The sequence below is a fragment of the Dendrobates tinctorius genome, unplaced genomic scaffold (assembly GCF_039654945.1).
Source record: "Dendrobates tinctorius isolate UK_male_01 unplaced genomic scaffold, ASM3965494v1 ptg000136l, whole genome shotgun sequence".
Classification (NCBI taxonomy): domain Eukaryota; kingdom Metazoa; phylum Chordata; class Amphibia; order Anura; family Dendrobatidae; genus Dendrobates; species Dendrobates tinctorius.
In genome coordinates this window covers 2302267-2322942 of record NW_027361804.1, presented here as the reverse complement: position 1 = coordinate 2322942, position 20676 = coordinate 2302267, and the positions used below count along the sequence as shown (strand labels likewise).

At 47.8% G+C, this 20676-nt stretch overlaps 1 protein-coding gene across 2 annotated transcripts in view; it reads right to left on the bottom strand.

Annotated features, from left to right (window-relative positions):
* The window catches only part of LOC141048453 (serine protease FAM111A-like), a 68826-nt gene that overhangs the window by 22742 nt on the left and 25408 nt on the right, over positions 1-20676 (bottom strand). For both annotated transcript variants that reach the window (XM_073544009.1, XM_073544010.1), the window contains exons 4-6: positions 15689-15739; positions 6943-7026; positions 5985-6059 (exon numbers count right to left, since the gene is read on the bottom strand). In XM_073544009.1, the coding sequence (XP_073400110.1) occupies positions 5985-6059; positions 6943-7026; positions 15689-15739 (210 nt within the window). The remainder of the gene's footprint in view (positions 1-5984; positions 6060-6942; positions 7027-15688; positions 15740-20676) is intronic.

The window sequence follows — 20676 nt, the reverse complement described above, 5'->3', positions numbered from 1 at the left end:
GAAGAAAGCCGTACCAAGTGTACCGCATCAACCCGCTCAAACCGCACCGAGACAGGGAATCGGTGGAAGATACATGCCTGGGGGCTAGACCTGAAGCCAGGGTCGAGGATTTCACAGTGGCAGAGACACTGTCACCGGCCCAGAAACAACTGTGTCATGAGCTGCATCAGCAGAACCGGGACCTGTTCACGGAGTTGCCAGGATGTACACAGGTTGTACAGCACAAAATCCTGAGTGAACCACATGTGAGGGTGAACCAAGGGCTGTATCGGATTTCTGAAGCCTGCCGCGAGGTGATCTCCAAGAAGGTATGGAGAATGTTGAGCCTGGGTGTCATTGAGGAGTTAAAGAGCGAGTGGTCCAGCCCTACTGTCCTTGCACTGAAGCTGGATGGAGAGTGGCACTGCTGTAACGACAGGAACTACAGGAAGCTAAATGAGATGTCCAAGTTTGACGCATATCCAATACCCCGGGTAGATGAACGCATTGAGAGGCTAGGGTCAGCCAGATACATCACCACCATGGACCTAACGAAAGGGTACTGGAAAATTCTCCTGTCCCCAAGTGCCAAGGAGAAGACTGCCTTCTCTACACTTGACGAGTGCTTTCAGTATACCAGGATGCCATTTGGACTACAAGGGAACCCCAGCTACCTTCCAGAGCGCCATGGACCGGATCCTAGCCACTCACAAAAAGTACGTTGAAGCATATCTGTACGACATAATGATTTTTAGCCCAGATTGGAGAAGTCACCTGCAGAAGGTCCAGGCGGTGCTGGATTCACTGAGGAAGGCAAGGTTTACCATAAACCCAAAAAAATGCACCTTGGGGAAAGAAGAGACAAAATACTTGGGCTAAGTCGTTGGAAGGGGCGAGATAAAACACAATTAGATGAGGTGGAGGTAATCCACACGTGACCGCAATTAGTCTCCAAAAAGCAGGTTAGGGCGATTCTGGGAATTGTGGGATACTATTGTCGATTTATCCCGAATTTCGCCATGATAGCCACCCCCTTGACTGATCTTCTCAAGGGCACAAAGACGTCGATGGCATTCTAAGAGTTGAAGCTCACCCTATGCAATCAGCCAGTCTTGGTCGCACCTGACTTCACTAACAAGTTCGTGCGCCAGACGGACTTCCCCGAGGTCGGTTTGGGAGCTGTGTTGTGCCAGGAAATAGATGGGGACGAACATCCAGTCCTATACTTGAGTAGGAAACTACTTTGAAAAGAACTATGCCATAGTAGAGAAAGAATGCGTGGCCATCAAGTGAGCAATCGAAACCCCGAGATACTACCTGTTATGCCGGAAGTTCAGGCTAGTGTCTGATCATGGGCTCCTGAGATGGATGCGGGAAAAGAAGGGGAAGAATGCCTGGGGATAAGGTGGTTTCTAGCGCTTCAGGACTTTAGTTTTCATGTGGAGCACAGGCCAGGGAAGTTACATGTTAACGCAGATGCCCTGCCCAGACTTTGCTGTTTAGTGAGTGAAGGTGCCAAAACCCCCTGACTTTGGACAGAGGGGGAGGGGATATGTGACAAAGTCACTGGCAAGGTGCTGGAGGGGAAATATGTTTCGCTGAGGCTAATGGCTTCAGCAATTTAAAACACAGAAGTTTTCCTCCAGCACATAAAGTGTTGTCAGGGGTTAATTAGTCATTTTGTTGAAGGGCTAGATTCTTGTGGACAACCATAGAGCGGGTGGGAGGTTGTCCACCTTATCTCCACCCCAGGGTCTGGTCTGGGGCTGAAATAGTCGGCCTCCAGAGGCAGCCAGTGTTCAGTAGGGCTGAAGAGAGGAACTTCAGCGTTTTGTGTCCTTAGAAGGAAAAACTGAACCTGTGGATGCTAAGTTCTCCGGAGCTGGCAGATTGCCGCACATGTAATTAGACTGTATATTACTTTGTTTTGCTTTTCCTGTTTTGCCAGAAGGGCTGTGTCTATTTTCACTTCAAGTTCTTTTATGCTGCCTGTATAGTAACGGAAGATGTAAAGAGAGGTGTTCCCGTTTCTACCTCCGTGTACCGCTGAGTGATCTATCTACCACACGTCTACGAGGATACTTTCTACACAAGTGTCCCTCTCTTCAAATCCCTCTCTGCACGAGTTACCACAGCGTGCAGAGCTACCACAGCGTGCTGTACTGAGGCCTCCCTAAGTCACTAATTGGGCAACCGCTCAAAAAGGGTGAGAACAGAGCCCAATGTAGCAACAACTTTCTGGTGGTCAAGAACAAAAGGGATGTCCTTACCTTGCCCATAATACATGGAAAAAGCAGCACCGCCACCACTGTACGAGGTAACACTACACAGGTCCCCAAGCCAGAATGTGCCATGTGGAAAACAAAAGTGTGATACAAGCAGCCAGCCATGCACATGGCACTGTTTACCAATTATATGCTATCACAATGTGCAGGCCAGACAGGCACAGTACTTCAGTTTTAGGACATAGTGATCACTGCCCTAATATTTGCCAATCAGGAAGGGGTGGGCCACAGTACTTCTGGAACTGAAAGTGACTGTATAGTCCCAGGAATACATTTCTTCAGAGAAGTCCCCAATTCTCTAAGGAAAGGAAGGTTGCAAAAAAGATGCAAAGTATGTTACAGAAGAGGGATAAGAAAGGAGACCATTTTTCCAGTATGAAACCTGCCCAGACAAACCTTGCCTTGAGTTACCACTCATCCATAGATTATTACTGTTTATTCCTGATTTATCTTGTTATTACACCATCCTATTACCCCCTGATGTACTCTGCACAACCTACATCTGCCACCACATTATATATCCAAATAACAATAAAACCCTATTTAACCCCTTCACCCCAAGCCTGTTTTCACCTTCATGGCCAAGCCAAATTTTACAATTCTGACCACTGTCACTCTATGAGGTTATAGCTCTAGAACGCTTCAATGGATCCCGGTGATTCTGAGATTGTTTTTTCGTGACATATTGTACTTCATGATATCCGTAAAATTTGTTCGATGTGACTTGCAAAATTTTTTTGAGACAAACAGAAATTTGTTGGAAAATTTTGCAATTTTCAAACTGTTAATTTGTATGCCCTTAAATCAGAGAGATATGTCACACAAAGTAGTTAATAGATAACATTCCCACATGTCTACTTTTCATCAGCACAATTTTTGAAACTTTTTTTTGTTAGGAAGTTAAGGGTTAAAAGTTGACCAGTGATTTCTCATTTTTCCAACAAAATTTACAGAACCATTTTTTTTTAGGGACCACCTCACATTTGAAGTGACTTTTGGAGTCTATAAGATAGAAAATACCCCAAAATTAACACCATTCTAAAAACTGTACCCCTCAAGTTGCTTAAAACCACATTCAAGAAGTTAATTAACCCTTCAGATGCTTTACAGGAACTAATGGAAGGAAAAAAACAAACATTTAACTTTTTTTCACAAAAAATATGGATTTAGACCCATTTTTTTACTTTTAAAAGGGTAACATGAGAAAATAGACCATACAATTTCTGGAGGGTTAACCAACTTCTTAAATGCATTTTTAAATATCGTGAGGGGTGTCGTTTTTAAAGTGGCATCATGTTTCGAGGTTTTATGACATATAGGACCCTCAAAGTCACTTCAAAAGAGAAGTGGTACCTAAAAAAATATGATTTGTAAATTTTGTTGGAAAAATTAAAAATTGCTACTAAATTTTTAACCCTTCTAAACGTCCTAATAAAAAAAAATAGGTTTTAAAATGACGCTGACATAATAAATAACATTTACCACAGGTCTGCTTTATTTATTTTGTGTGGTATGGACTTATCTGTTTTGAGGGCATAAAAATCTAATTCTAAATTTTCATTAAATTTCTCATATTTTCAGATACACAAATCGTGTCAACCTAAACTTACTGCTATTAAGAAGTACAATGTGGCATGAAAAAGCAATCTAAGAATCACTGGGACATGTTAGGCCTCTTTCACACTTCAGTTATTTGCATCAGTTAAAATCCGCCAAAAAGGCAGACAAGCGGATCCGTTCTGAACTGATGTGAACGGATGGCACAGAACTGCTGGCCGGGAAGAGGAGAGAATTTTTTTTTTTTTTTTTGTCCGGCACCCAGACAGATTTTGGGGTTAATTCAGTGTCTGGAGGATCCGCCGGCCAAAAAAACGTTGCAAGCTCCGTTTGGAAATCTTTGAGGATGTTGACGGACACTAACATTGTGGCGGATCCTCAAAAAAACGGATGCAACGGACGGCAATCAGTCAGGATCCGCCAATAATGAAAGTCAATGGGGAAAAAAACGGATCCGCAAAGAAAAATGGCGGATCCGTTTTTTTTCAAAATTGGCGGATCTTGACTGATTGTCAAAAACGGAAGTGTGAAAGAGGCCTTAGAGGTTTCCAGACTTATCACCACATTGACAAACTTGGCCTGATCAATATTAATAGAAGCGACACTTGTAGATTTGTTATTTCTATGTTGTATTTATCGTAACTTTTTTAATTTTCTGTCTATGGAGCTGTGTGAGTGTTTTTTTTTTTTTTACTCAGCAGGCTGATATTTTTATTGATACTATTCTGGGTGACATGTGATATTTTCATTTTATTGCATTTTTTTAGTGAAATATAGCGACCAAAAATACACAATTCTGATAGTTTGTAAAATTAGTCAGAATGGTAAATGCCCAAATAAAATAAAAAAATAGTAATTTTGTTAGAACAGACTTTTAAACCAAATGAACTTCTTATTCATTCTTTATTGTGTAATGATGAAAAAAAGGGGGTGGTTCATTATATATATATATTAAGTTTTCTTTTACCCTTTAAGGGATTTTAACCTGTGATTGAGCGCTTGTTCTGTGCACTGTAATATAAATGTACTGCAGTGCATAGAGAAAATGACGGTCTCCTATGAAGCCCAACCACGAGCCACAAGCTGGCCTTCTCAGAAGGACAATGACGAGCTGCAGCGCCCCAGGTGGCTGTGAAAGCCCATCAGCACCCTGTGATCACTTCTTTTAAATGCCGCAGTCAGTGACTGACAGCAGAATTAGGCCGGGGTCACACTGGCGAGGAATACGGGAGAGTGAGAGGCGCAAAAAGCACGCATTAGACACAGACCAATGATTCTCTATGGGGCAGCTCCCATCAGCCGAATATTTCTCCTCAGTATCCTACGCTCCGTGCCACTCGCAGCATGCTGCGATTGTCAGCGTACTACGCCCGTAATACGCCAATGCAAGTCTATGGGTGCGCAAAAAATACGGATTACACACGGACCACACGTGTGACTTGCGAGAAATACGCACCAGGTGTCTTTTAGCAAAGCCGGCAATTCAGTGCGCTATACAGTAAACTCACACTGACAGGTTTAATAAAGAAATGAAAGAATATATATATATATATATTGGGATGATATTGGGATGATTTAGCGAATCCTGCTTTGAGCAGGGGGTTGGACCAGATGGCCCAGGAGGTCCCTTCCAACTCTACGATTCTATGATTCTATATATATATATTCTATGTGTCTATATCTATTCTTTTGTTTCTTTATTAAAACTGTCATAGGGCTCCATTGTATGTCCATTTTGCAAGCCTGCGAGAAAATCTCAGCATACGGATTACATACGGATGCTTACATGCGCAAAATACGCGACCACACCTTGATTACGGATGACATACGGAGCACTGTTTAGGGGTCTGTCATCCGTATTACGCATGTAAAATACTGACCGTATTTTGCGCAGGTTAGTGTGACTCCAGCCTTAAAGGTTTACACTGCAGCGAGCAACACAGATGCCACCTGCCAGCTCATCTCATGAACCCACTCCATAGATGGGGACCCAACATACAATGCAATATTACGTGTTAAGTTGGGAAGGGGTTAAGTGATGTAAACATTGTTAATTCTTTTCATTACACCCAGAGTGACCCAGTGCTGGTCCATTCTATGAAGAGTCAGAGCCCTTGACACTTCTCCTGAGTTTTTGCTCTATTCCAGGTTAATACTTTTTACCTTTCCTGCTGCTTTTGCTCTTCGTGCTGCAGCCAACGGCTTTTTTCTTCTTGGGGTTTTCTCCACATTCTGAGTCTTTGGATAAAAAGATTCATGAGAATATGAGTGGCTGGATATTTCTACTCTGTCATCCAACAAAGATGATATTCACCATTTTTATCATATTAGTCATCATGTAAAATGGGCAGACACCAAATACACTGATAATGAGGGTAATACACAGTGAAATAAGGTGAAACACAAGTTGTATATAAACCCCTGTATATATGATAAGTGTGACAAAACACATTATTCCTGCGCTTCATGTGAAATAAGTCTTTGTACTTCCATCCCGTGACCCTCCTTACCCTGCAGAGGGGCCTTGTACAAAGAAGGCAGACATGGCGGCCTTTATTTTTCTCAGATTTGTGAAGTAAAACCACCTCGCTACATTCTCTCACCCAAACAATTCTTAGTACATTCCCACTTTGTGAAAACATGGATTTTTCTTCTGTGTATTTGCATGTGGAGAATCCTTAGCATACTTTACACACGGCAGAGAAAATCCGCTGTGTAAATTTGACTGAAATTGCAGTGACACCTTGTAACATTGGCTGTACTGTTTTCCTGTGATGTGCCATTCCAATGTGACACAAATGTTTCCCAATGTGTTACCTGTTCTGTTACCTGTTCTGTTGACAGTCGCAAGTCACACACAACACTTGCCATAGACTACAATATAAGTGGCATGTGACTGCGACTTGTATGTGGCTTATCTGTAACTTGGCCATTTTATTTTCCCCAGAATTATAGCTATACAATAGTTACGTGACAGGAAGGCGCAGACGGTTGCACAGATGTTTTCGTCAGAGCACTTCTGTCTCTATGTGGCTGTCGCCTGCAGAGAATCTCTCTCCACGCCCTGAATGTTGCCATGTACAGTGAATCCACCACCGAGCTACTGCTGAGACCATTTTACCTTTTCGCTCTTTTTTTCTTCAATCTTCTTTCTCAGCTCAGTTAACCAATTTGTATTATTTCCAGAATCGAGTTGTCCAGACACCTGAGGGGACATTAAATAACAAAAGGCTTTTGTATTCAATGGTGTGGTCCTATGAACCAATAATAAATACATAGATATCACAATCTGTGGCTATTATTTCGGATGTCTTTCCCCAGGGGTAAATTAAGCTCACCTAAAGTAAAGAAAAAAGAAAAAAAAAAAAAACAACTCAAAAAACAAATACGTCTTCTCCTCCCTCCTCCACGCCCTGGCCCCATGCAGTGAGTGGGTAGAAGTTGGTGAGAGGTGTAATCAGCTGTAGCCACTTCATTTATCTAGGCTATTATTCACACACGCAGTCATGCTACAGCTTTACAGCCCAGCATTTCCACTGTTTCCCTGCGCAATCATTTAATGGAGCATGGAAACGGCTGTTTTACATGAAAGATTCAGTGACTGTGCAAGAACACAGTGGAAAAGATGGATTTTAGGTTCTTACCGTAAAATCTCTTTCTTGGAGCCTTCATTGGGGGACACAGAATACCATGGTGTATGCTGCTGCTGCTAGGAGGCTGACACTATGCAAAAACAAGAAAATTAGCTCCTCCCCGGCAGTATACACCCACCGACAGGCACCAAGCACCTCAGTTGGTGAAAAAGCAGTAGGAGAAGCAACGAGAAAAACTCGAACCATATGTACCAACTCAACAAGGGACTCTAAGACCCAATACGGTACAACTTAAACAGGGAGGGTGCTGTGTCCCCCAATGAAGGCTCCAAGAAAGAGATTTTACGGTAAGAACCAAAAATCCATCTTTCTTTATCGCCTTATTGGGGGACACAGAATACCATGGGACGTCCCAAAGCAGTCCCAAGGGTGGGAACAGCAAAAAGGAACAAAAGTAACCGAAAGGCTCAGGTCGGCCGGTGAGCCACCGCCGCCTGCAGAACCTTCCTACCAACCACAGCATCAGACGAAGCCTGGGTATGAACCCTGTAGAACCTCGTGAAGGTGTGCAAAGATGACCAGGTTGCAACCTTGCAAATTTGCATGGCCGAGGCCTGGTGACGAGCAGCCCACGAAGCCGCCACAGCCCGGGTGGAATGAGCTCTTACTCCCGGAGGGGGCCGCTTTTCCTGAAGACGATACGCTTCCAGAATGGTAGAACGAATCCAGCGAGCGATCGTGGATTTGGAAGCCGGAAGGCCCTTCTGGCGACCTTCAGAGATGATCAGCAAGGAATCGGACAGACGAAAGGAAGAGGTCCTGGCAAGATAGACACGCAGGGCTCTAACTACGTCCAGTTTGTGGAGAGACTTCTCAAGAGGATGAGATGGAGCCGGACAAAAAGAAGGAAGGACGATATCCTCATTGATATGGAAAGCGGAAACCACCTTTGGAAGAAAAGAAAGAACGGGCCTGAGGACGGCTTTGTCCTGATGGAGAATGAGGTAAGGGGAACGACATGACAAGGCCGCCAATTCAGAAACTCTTCTGATGGATGAAATGGCGATCAAAAAGGTGACCTTCCAAGAGAGAAGGGACAAAGGAATGTCCTGGAGAGGCTCGAATGGCGCCTTCTGGAGCGCGCTAAGGACGAGGTTGAGATCCCACGGGTCTATTGGCGAATGATGAGGAGGAGCCACGTGGGAAACCCCTTGTAGAAAGGTCTTGACCTGTGGTAGAGAAGCTAGCTCTCTTTGGAAGAGGATAGAGAGAGCGGAAACCTGGCCCTTGAGCGTACTGAGGGACAGACCCGCGTCTAACCCAGCCTGAAGAAACCCTAGGATAGACGGGATAGTAAAAGACCAACGGAAAAAAGCCTTCCAGTACCTATAGTAAATGCGGGAAGAGGCTGGTTTCCTGGCTCTGATCATAGTTTGAATAACCTGACTGGACAGACCTGATTCCTTCAGAATTGCGGTCTCAACGGCCATGCCGTCAAACTCAGAGACTGAGAATTCTCGTGGTAAAGAGGGCCTTGCGAGAGAAGGTCTGGACGGTCCGGAAGCCTCCAGGGAACGTCCGCGAGCATGTTGACCAGCTCCGCGTACCAAGGCCGTCTTGGCCAATCTGGAGCGACTAGAATCACTGGTACGCCTTCCGATTTTATCTTTTTGACCACCCGAGGGATCAATGCCAGAGGCGGGAACAGATACGGAAGTTGAAACTGGGACCACGGAGTCACCAGTGCGTCGCATGCGACGGCTAGAGGGTCCCTGGACCTGGCTACGAACTGCGGCACCTTGTGGTTCATCCGAGATGCCATGAGATCGACATCCGGGGTGCCCCAACGGTCGCATATCTGAGAGAAAACCGCGGGGTGCAGGGACCATTCGCCGGACGCTAGGCCCTGGCGACTCAGAAAGTCGGCTGCCCAATTTTCCACCCCTGGAATATGGACGGCAGAGATCGTCGGAACGTAACGTTCTGCCCAGCGGAATATCTTGGCCACTTCTGACATTACTTGTTTGCTGCGCGTGCCCCCCTGATGGTTTATGTACGCCACGGCCGTGGCGTTGTCCGACTGAATACGGACCGGCTTGCCGGAGAGGAGGGGCTGCCAGTGAAGAAGGGCCAGGAAAATTGCCCTGATCTCCAAAAGATTGATTGGAAGGAGAGACTCCTGTGGCTTCCAGCGGCCTTGGGCCGCTTTCTGATGGAACACGGCTCCCCATCCTAGAAGGCTCGCATCGGTGGTGATGATTCGCCACTGAGGCGGAAGGAAGGACCTCCCTTGGAGAACTGACGCTGGCCGTAGCCACCAAGTGAGAGACTGCCTCACTCTGAGAGGAAGCCGAATAGGACGGTCCAAGGACCTCGTGGTCTTGTCCCAGGCTGATAGCAGAGACAGCTGGAGGGGGCGAAGGTGAAACTGCGCAAAGGGCACTGCTTCCATGGAGGCCACCATCTTCCCCAGGACCTTCATGCCGAACCGAATGGGAATGGGAGCAGGCCTCTTGAGAGTTCTGATGCCCTTGGACAGAGTTGTAAATTTTTCCTTTGGAAGAAAAACACGGGCTAGCTCCGTGTCGAATTCCATACCCAGAAAGGTCAGACGCTGGGTGGGGATCAGAATGGACTTCTCCTTGTTGACCAGCCAACCTAGGCGGCTGAGAGTGTCCAGGGTTATCTGAAGGCTCCGGAGACAGTCCTGGCGAGACGAAACTTGATCAAGAGATCGTCCAGATAAGGGATGATGAGGATCCCTCTGGAGCGAAGGATGGCCATGACGGTCGCCATCACCTTCGTGAAAACCCGGGGCGCTGAAGCCAGGCCGAAAGGAAGAGCTGTGAACTGAAAGTGGTCTCCCTGAAACGCAAATCGAAGATACTTCTGATGTCGCACACATATTGGAATGTGCAGATAGGCATCCCGAATGTCCACCGAGCAGAGAAATTCCCCGGGCTCCATGGAAGCAATCACCGACCGAAGAGACTCCATCCTGAAATGAAGAATCTTCACGTGGCGATTGAGCAATTTGAGGTCCAGAATAGGACGAAGAGAGCCGTCTTTCTTCGGGACTACAAAGAGATTGGAGTAGAACCCGGAAAACCGTTCGTCTGAGGGAACGGGAACAATGACTCCGGCGGAAAGAAGGGAGGAAATGGCCTGCAGAAAACCCGGAATCTGGGCCCGCTGTCGCGGAGGCCGAGACCGTAAAAACCGTCTGTTCGGGAGTGAAGCAAATTCGATTTTGTAACCGGATGCGACGAGTTCTCTGACCCAAGCGTCGTCTACAACGGACAGCCAAGCATCCGCGAAAAAGGAAAGTCTGCCGCCCACCCTGGAAGAAATTCCAGGTGGGGGTGACCCGTCACTTAGACGAAAATCTGCCGGAATTGGCTCCTGCAGATCTGGAATATTGTCCTCTAGATCTCCAGTGAGGAGCGGGTTTGTAGGAAGGTTTCCTCTGATCCCGCTCCCTGGTGGCAGGCGGCCGATCCTGTTGAGTGGCTCTCTCCGTGGCAGAGAAGGGACGAAAGGGCCTGAATGGTCGAAACCCCCTTCTGTTGAAGGGACGTTTTGGTCGAGACTGGGGAAGCGAAGTACTTTTACCTCCAGTGGCATCGGAAATTATCTGATCCAGCTTTGCTCCAAAGAGCCTAGAGCCATGGAATGGCAGATTGGTAAGCGACTTTTTCAAAGTAGTGTCCGCATTCCATGACTTTAGCCAAAGGACCCGGCATACAGCTACTATGTTGCTGTTAGCCCTTGCTACGCAGCCGGCCGCGTCCAAAAGGTATTTTCCCGCCTGGTTAATCTGATCTGCAAGATCTGCCAATTCGTCTTGAGGAGCTGACGCTAAGATGCCTCTGCGAAGAATTTTTGCCCAAGCGGAAATGACCTTCGTCACCCAGGCGGATGCGAAAATAGGGCAGAGAGAGGCGCCAGATGCCTCAAAGATAGACTTAGCCAGAGATTCAATCTGCCTGTCAGTAGGATCTTTGAGCGATGCCCCGTCTGGCAGAGAGAGCACCGTTTTAGAGGCTATCCGGGATACTGGAGGATCTACCTCTGGAGCCTTGGACCACTTTGAAAGCAGTTCTGCGTCAAAGGGGTATAGAACGTCCAAATACTTGCGGCCTGAGAAACGTTGCTCAGGGCGCTCCCAGTGTTTGGATAAGGTAGTATCGAAATCGTTGTGATTGGGAAAGGATCGGGACGGAGGTCTGGCTTGTCTAAGGAGAACCGAGCTTTCCTGAGCTGGAGCCTCATCCTGTTTAAGTTTTAGTGTTTGGAAGATAGCTGCAATAAGACTATCGACCATGTCCCGCGTTTTAGAAACGCTGTTCCCCTCTGAGCTAGCTTCCGAATAAGAATCATCGCCTGACTGAAGGCTGTCATCCGAGGAAGGAGAAGGAGGCCTGGGAGCGGAAGGGCCCTGCGAGCTCGAAGACGAAGTGGACAAAGCTCGCTTCCTAGAAGTCCTTCCCTGTCTGTCTCTCTGAAGGTCGCGGTCAGGTGCGGACGACTCACCCCGAGAGGTGGTCGGGGCAGAGGTGGCTGAGGATAGCTGAGGTAATCGTTCTAAGACCTGGACCAGCGACTGAGATAATTTTGTCAAGTCAGAAACAGACTGTGACATTGTAATGGCCCACTCCGGGGGGAGAGAGGAGGGAAGAGCGCCCTCCGCCCGGGACTCTGTGCGTTCCTGAGATGCTGACATATTGGAAGGACTGCAGGGGGGGCAGAATGGGGACGACTGACCCGATGCCCACTTCTTTTTACAGCGCGCACAGGCGTAATAGGTAGCGGTGGGCCTGAAGCAGAGATCCCCTGAAGGGTTGGGCATAAGTGAACTGCACTGAATGGCCGCAGAAATTAGGGAATAACTGCCGAGGAGAGCTAATCCCTGCCTCAGAGTCGAGCCTACTGAGATTCTGTGCGAGCAGCAGAAGAAACGCCGAAGTGTCCCCCAAGCAGCGCAGGAAGGAGTGAAAAACCAGGAAATCCTTGTGCTGGAAGATGGGGGCGGAGCTTAGCGGCTGCACCGTGATTGGCTAACAGCGACGGAGAGGGCATGACAGAAAGGGGAGGCTGGCATCTCAAAGAGAAAGAAGCCCTGTGATGGGCTAGAAAAGGCGCGCTGAAAAGAGCGCGCTCAGGAAGGGAGGAGGGAGCAGAGAAATTCCCCTCGGTCCGAGGATCGGATGCGATAAAAAAAAATCTGCAGGATGCGGGTACAGAGGACTCCCTTCCCCCCAGCGGCCTGCCGTTTCCCCGTGGGCCCCTGTTGTCATCCTCTTCAGGGACATCAGGTAAGTGCCTGTACGTTCCCTCCGGCCCCGCATAGGCTTCAGTTCATGGGAGAAGTTGGACCTTGGGATTACAGGTCCACAGTTTTTGAATCTCCCGCCCTTTCTGCCTGCCGTGCGCTCACACAGCTGTTTGCGTCCCTTCCCTTCCCCTTTTCTCGTCAGGGAGACTCTGTGGATCCCTTCACTCACCGCAGCAGCGTCGCAAGCAGGGGACCGCTGTCATATTGCTTCCTGAGCGCGGTATGTCGGGGTAGGCATAGAGTCACACACAACCAATAAAAAATCGGTCAGATTTTAACGGTACGAAATCGCACAAAGGTTTCTTGGCCAGATATCCGTCTGTCATCTCATTTTCCGGCGACGAACCGATTTTATTCGCATCTAGGCATCAAATTGACATCCAATGCCAATACCTGATGCTCTATCCTGTAGAGCTGGAAAAGTCTTGCGATTTTAATCGCAAGTCACACGTGTGGTGCGTTTTCCATGCGATTTTTTATCGCATCCATAGACTTGCATTGGGGAATCCGATCCGAAAATCGGTGACAATCGCAGCATGCTGCGATTGTCTCGGTCCGAGGATCGGATGTGATAAAAAAAAAAATCGCATGATGTGAGCTGCCCCATAGAATAACATGGGTTCGAATGCAATGCGATTTTTTATCACATTGCATTCGACCGTTTTTATCGCTAGTGTGACTCCGGCCAAAGAAGGAAAAACTGAAGAGATCCATAAAACAATCATTTTATTTAAATCTGAATATAAAAACCAAAGAAATAACAAAAAAAGCAGAATGTCTCAAATGAAGGACGAACCAGCTATCACACAAATAGACCAAAAAAAGGAAGTAATCCATATGAAAAAATACATAAATACTCTCAAGAGTTGAAAACACCCTTAATTAGACTATAGCCATAAATTATGCCATATAATTATACCCAATAAATAGAAATCAATAAAATGCATAGTGCAAACAAAAATCTCCGGCATAAAAATGGGAAAAATACTAAAGTCAGTACAGGGATGAAAGCCGAGGTAAGCCCTCACTTTGGGAGACAAATATTGAACATCATATAAAAAATAGGTCAAAAGCTATAATAAGCTAGAAAGGTAAATCACCTATAAGTGCCATTAGACTTATAATGCATACATGGCAAACACCCTCAATCAATGTAGGGTAACAATTCACCTTTATATGGAGCTGAGCTAAACGTCCATGCATTTGAGGCATTCTGCTTTTTTATTTGTTATTTCTTTGGTTTTTATATTCAGATTTAAATAAAATTACTGTTTTATGGATGTAACGGGGATGCGTGGGGCCAGCGGGAGACCAGCGATCAAAGAAATGTCCAGGGCTTTCCAAGAGCGATCAGCAATACCGGCAGCTGATCGCTGTGACACACACCGATCTCGCTGTTGCGTCACAAAACTTGTGACGGGGCCCTTAGGATTTGAGTATTTAATTTGGTGGTGAAGTGCCATTTTTTCATATATTTATTGGACATTATATTGATGGGCTGTAAATTTGTAGCATGAGCACCAAGTGTGAACACTGCCTTACACTGTGAGGATGTGTAATTGATGGCATCAGTATAGGGAGGGTCTCATACTGCGGCTTCCCCCATGATGAATGCTGAGTTTGTGGTAGCCTCTTTCTTGAATATTAATAAGCCCGTATATATCTTACACAGTGCGACTGCCCGAGCTTCTATGTCCCGCACAGTGCGGTGCCTGGGGGGTGAGAACGTGTCCCAGCGATTGTTCTTGGTGGTCTCTGACTCCCTGCACCCTGCTCCATCCCCTCAGGACCTGCACTTGGTATAACACATGTTGTCCAGAGCATTCCATTCAATGTTTATCTGTAAGGCTGGAGTCACACTAACCTGCGTAAAATACGGTCAGTATTTTACATGCGTAATACGGATGACAGACCCCTAAACAGTGCTCCGTATATCATCCGTAATCAAGGTGTGGTCGCGTATTTTGCGCATGTCAGCATCCGTATGTAATCCGTATGGCATCCGTATGGTGAGATTTTCTCGCAGGCTTGCAAAATGGACATATAATGGAGCCCTATGACAGTTTTAATAAAGAAATGAAAGAATAGATATAGACACATAGAATGCATATATATATATATATATATATATATATATATATATATATATGTATTCTATGTGTCTATATCTATTCTTTCATTTCTTTATTAAAACAGTCAGTGTGAGTTTACTGTATCGTGCACTGAATTGCCGGCTTTGCTAAAAGACACCGGGTGCGTATTTCTCGCAGGTCACATGTGTGCTCCGTGTGTAATCCGTATTTTTTGCGCACCCATAGACTTGCATTGGCGTATTACGGGCGTAGTACGCTGACAATCGCAGCATGCTGCGAGTGGCACGGAGCGTAGGATACTGAGGAGAAATATACGCCTGGTGCGAGTGACCCCATAGAGAATCATTGGTCCGTGTCTAATGCGTGCTTTTTGCGCCTCTCACGCACCCGTATTCCTCGCCAGTGTGACTCCGGCCTTAGGGTATGTGCACACGCTGCGGCTTCTGCTGTGGATCCACAGCGGATTTGCCTCCGCGGATCCGCTGCAGATTCGCAAATATTGTACAGTAAAATGTTATCCAATGGGTTTTCAAAACCGCAGTGCACATGCTGCGGATTTTTCTGTGCGGATTTGCTGCGGTTTTAAATCCGCAGCATGTCAATTCTTTCTGTGGATTGCACAGCGGTTTGACACCTGCTCCATTGTCCAGGTGTCAAACCGCAGGGGAAAACCACTGGCAAATCCGCAGGTAAACCGCAGGTCACTTTACCTGCGGTTTTACCTGCAAATCCGAGCGGAAAAATTCGCAGTGGAATCCGCACTGTGTGTACTCACCGTAATAATTCCTCAAATTAGATTTTATTTCCACATTATGTTATTATTATTTTTCTGACTTGTAATTGTACCTTTCTTGTAGATAGTGGAGAGTTTACCGCCAAGTTACATGATTGACTGTCCTATGGAAAGACAAGAAATACGATTATTGAGCGAAGGATCCTAAAGAAGATTCTACCCGTGGATTTACACTGACTGATGATTGGGGACCAGTGTTCCTGGGAACAATCGTTGCCCGACTAATGCCTCTTTCACACAACAGTTTTTTGCCATCAGTCACAATCTGTCGTTTTGTCAAAAAAACGGATCCAGCAAATGATTGTGCTGGATCAGTTTTTTCTCATAGACTTGTATTAGCGACGGATTCCCACACGTTTCATCCGTCGTCCGACGGATACGTCGGAAATTCTTTGTCCGTCGGCCGGAGACAACGGACAAAGTAATGTTTTTTGTTACGTCGAAAAGTCGTACAGTGACGGATCCAGCGCCATCCGTCGTTGGCTATAATGGAAGCCTATAGGCGCAGGATCCTTTGCTGTCTGTCGGAAAACGGAATCCAGTGACTGATTCTGTCTTTTAAAACTAAGCATGCCTGGAAGATTATCTTTTTCTTTATTTTAATCCCTATGGCTGCTTTTTCCATTCTGGCACAAAAAAAAATTCTCCCTTTCTCTCTGTTTTTTTGCAATCTTCACAGGATCCGTTTTTTTCACACTTTGACGGATTGTAACTGATGGCAAAAAACAGATGTGTGAAAGAGGCCTAACAGGATGTAAATAGGCAACAAATCATCCAACAAATAAGCAAAAACAGGATTTTTTAGGTTGCTTACCGTAAAATCTGTTTCTCGGAGCCTTCATTGGGGGACACAGAGACCATGGGTGTATGCTGCTGCCACTAGGAGGCTGACACTATGCACAAAAAAGTTAGCTCCTCCTCCGCCGTATACACCCCACCAACCGGCAGGAAATTCCTCAGTTAGTGAGAAAGCAGTAGGAGAAGTAACGGAATAGATTGAAAACAGAACGAACAACTCAACTGTAACCAATCGACAAACATAAGAACAGGAGTTGTAGAACATGGGAGGGTGCTGTGTCCCCCAATGAAGGCTCCGAGAAACAGATTTTACGGTAAGCAACCTAAAAAATCCTGTTTTCTCGTTCGCCTTATTGGGGGACACAGAGACCATGGGACGTCCCAAAGCAGTCCCTGGGGTGGGAAACAAACTTCCATCAGGCCAGTGGACTCACCACCGCGGCCTGCAGAATCCTTCTACCTAGGCTGGCGTCCGCCGAAGCATAGGTGTGGACCCTGTAGAATTTCACAAAAGTGTGAACCGAAGACCACGTTGCAGCTTTGCAAAGCTGCAGCGCAGAAGCTCTGTGGCGCACCGCCCAGGAGGCACCCACCGCCCGGGTAGAGTGCGCTCTGATCCCTGAAGGAGCTGCACGATGCTTGACCCGGTATGCCTCCAAAATTGCCGATCTGATCCAGCGAGCAATAGTGGCCTTTGAGGCTGGGTGACCTTTCCTTGCACCGTCTGGAATGATAAACAGAGAGTCTGACTTCCGCAAGGAAGATGTCCTGGCTAGATAGACTCTCAATGCCCTGACCAGGTCCAGCTTGTTCAAGGATCGCTCCCGAGGATGAGCTGGGCTCGGGCAGAAGGATGGCAGAACAATGTCCTCATTGAGGTGAAACGAAGATACCACCTTCGGAAGGAAAGAGGGCGGAGGCCGCAGAACTACCTTGTCCTGATGAAGTACCAAGAAGGGAGAGCGGCAAGAAAGGGCCGCTAATTCCGACACAAGTCGGATGGAAGTAATGGCCACCAGAAAGGCCACCTTCCAAGAAAGGAGGGCAAGGGAAACATCCCTGAGAGGTTCAAAAGGAGGACCTTGCAGAACCCCAAGAACGAAATTAAGATCCCAAGGATCCACGGGCGCTCGGTACGGAGGAACCGTGTGAGCCACACCCTGAAGAAAGGTTTTGACCTGGGGCCGGGAGGCCAGCGTCTTCTGAAATAAAATGGACAGTGCCGAAACTTGACCCTTAAGGAACTGAGAGCAAGCCCCGCATCCAGCCCTGTCTGAAGAAACGCCAGAACAGAAGCAAGCGAAAAAACCATGGCCGCAATGTCATTGGCCTCACACCAGGAGAAATAGGCTTTCCAAGTACGGTAATAGATCTTGGAAGAGGAAGGCTTTCTGGCGCGGATCATGGTATGAATCACTCGATCAGAGAATCCTGCCCGTTTCAAAACCTCGGTCTCAACAGCCACGCAGTTAAATTGAGCGACCGAGAATTGGGGTGGCAAATCGGGCCTTGCGACAGCAGATCTGCCCTGTCGGGAAGCTTCCAGGGGGCGTCCGCGAGAAGGTTGACAATGTCCACGAAGCAAGACCTTCTGGGCCAATGGGAGGGAACAGGTAGGGGAGCTCGAACTGTGACCAAGGAACGGCCAGAGCGTCGGCGCCCCCTGCCAGGGGGTCCCGAGACCTGGACACGAATTGTGGTACCTTCCTTTTGAGGAGAGACGCCATGAGGTCTACGTCCGGGGTTCCCCACCGACGGCAGAGCAGATGAAACACCTCCGGATGTAGGGACCATTCCCCTGCCGCGAGACCCTCGCGGCTTAGAAAATCGGCGGCCCAGTTGTCCACGCCGGGAATGTGAACCGCGGAAATTGTTGGAACAAAGGTCTCTGCCCATTGAAGAATTCTGGACACTTCCGCCAGGGCTGAGACACTCCGTGTCCCCCCTTGTCGGTTGATATACGCCACCGCTGTGGCATTGTCTGTTTGAATCCTGACAGGCAGGCCCTTGAGGCGCCGTTCCCAGTGGACGAGAGCCAGAAGGATCGCTCGTATCTCTAGGACATTGATCTGCAGAGCTGATTCCTGAGTCGACCATCGACCCTGAACAGTGTGATTGCGGAACACTGCACCCCAGCCGATGAGGCTGGCGTCCGTTGTGACAATCTGGGAAGAAAGGACCGCCCCGAGAGAATGAGGGGAGACGTCAACCACCAGTTGAGAGACCGCTTGATCCGGCATGAAAGACGAACCGGACGATCCAGAGACAGAGCCGACCTGTTCCACCTGGACAAAATGGCCTGCTGGAGGGGCCTGGCGTGAAAACTGGGCAAAGGGAACTGCCTCTATTGCTGCCACCATCTTCCCCAGAGTCCTCATGGCTGTCCTGAGAGATGAAAACCGTGCGATCTGTAGTGATCGGACGTCCTGCTGCAGGGAAAGAATCTTGTCTTGTGGGAGAAATACCCTTGACCGACGAGTGTCGAAAAGAAGGCCCAGAAACACAAGGCGTTGAGTAGGGATCAGACAGGACTTTTCCGGTTGACGATCCACCCAAAACTGGACAGGGTGTCTAGAACGATTGCCACACTTAGGCGGGCCTGATGAAAGGAGGGAGCCTTAATCAGAATATCGTCGAGATACGGAAAAAGAACAAGACCTCTAATCCTCAACAAGGCCATCAACGCCGCCATAATCTTCGTGAAGACCCTGGGAGCGTTGGCGAGCCCGAAAGGGAGCGCGACGAACTGATAATGTTCGTGGTGAATCGCAAACCACAGGAACTTCGGATGTCCGGGAAATATGGGCACGTGTAGATAGGCATCTTGGATGTCTATGGAACACATGAATTCCTGCTCCTCCATGGAGGCAATCACCGAGCGAACCGACTCCATCCGGAAGTGGCGGAGGCGAACTCTCTTGTTGAGTAACTTGAGATCCAAGATGGGTCGAACCGCCCCGTCCTTTTTCGGCACCACAAACAGGTTTAAATAAAACCCTGTGAATCGTTCCGATTCGGGAACGGGCACAATCACCCCGGAGCTGAGGAGAGAGGCGATGGCCGAACCGAACCCCGGGATCAAGGCAGGATCCCGTGGCGGACGGGATTGGAAGAAGCGATCCCGTGGAAGAGAAACAAACTCTATTTTGTATCCTGTCGATACAACCTCTCTGACCCAAGCGTCCTCTACTGAGGCGAACCAGACGTCGCTGAAGAAAAGAAGTCGACCTCCCAATTGGAAGGGACCCACGGAAGACCGATGATAGTCATGCGGACGTAGACCGTCCAGATCTAGATCTGGGTGGTCTTCCCTGGGAAGAGTGGGACCGCCAGGACGGAGTGAGCCTGAAGGAGACCTTCTTTCTTTCCTGACGTGCTTGTGGCCTTTGCTGGTTGGAAGGGTTTTCCGCCGCATTGAAACGGCGGAAAGACCGAAAGGGACGGAACTGACGCCTTGGAGGAGGTCTGCGAGACTTGGATTGGGGGAGAAGAGAACTCGTACCTCCGGTAGCGTCCTTAATAATCTGGTCCAATTGGGACCCAAAGAGACGCACTCCTTGAAAAGGCAGATTAGTCAGACTTTTTAGAGGACAAGTCCGCCTGCCAGGCCTTGAGCCAAATTGTACGTCGGATTGCCACGATGTTGCTTGACGCCTGAACCGCGCTAGATGCGGCATCCAAGGAAGCAGAAAGCAGATAATCCCCCGCATGGGAAATCTGATTGGCGAGATCGGCCAAATGCTCCGGTTGTGCCTTATCCAGAATGCCCTGCCGAAGGTCCTCTGCCCAAGCGGATATAGCCTTTGCTGCCCAAGATGAAGCAAAGACTGGACATACCGCCGCAGATGCCGCCTCGAAGGCAGACTTTGCTAGGGATTCTATGATTCTGTCATTAGAATCTTTTAGAGACGCTACACCCGACAGCGGAAGAACAGTATTATTAGAGAGTCTGGATACGGGAGGGTCTACTGAAGGAGAAGCGGCCCAGTTGTCCGTGAGCTCTTTAGCAAACGGATACAGCACGCCGAGACGCTTTCCTCTTTGAAAGCGTCTAGTCGGATCTTCCCTTTCCTTGGTAAAAATCTTCCCAAACTCGGAATGAAAGGGAAACACCCTGGAAGGTATTTCCGCCCGTCTGAACGAAACCTCCTGATCTGAGGATTTCGCAGGGGCGTCAGTGATGTCGAAGGTATGGTGAAACGCGGCAATGAGGTTCTGCACCGTAACCTTCATGTTCGCATCC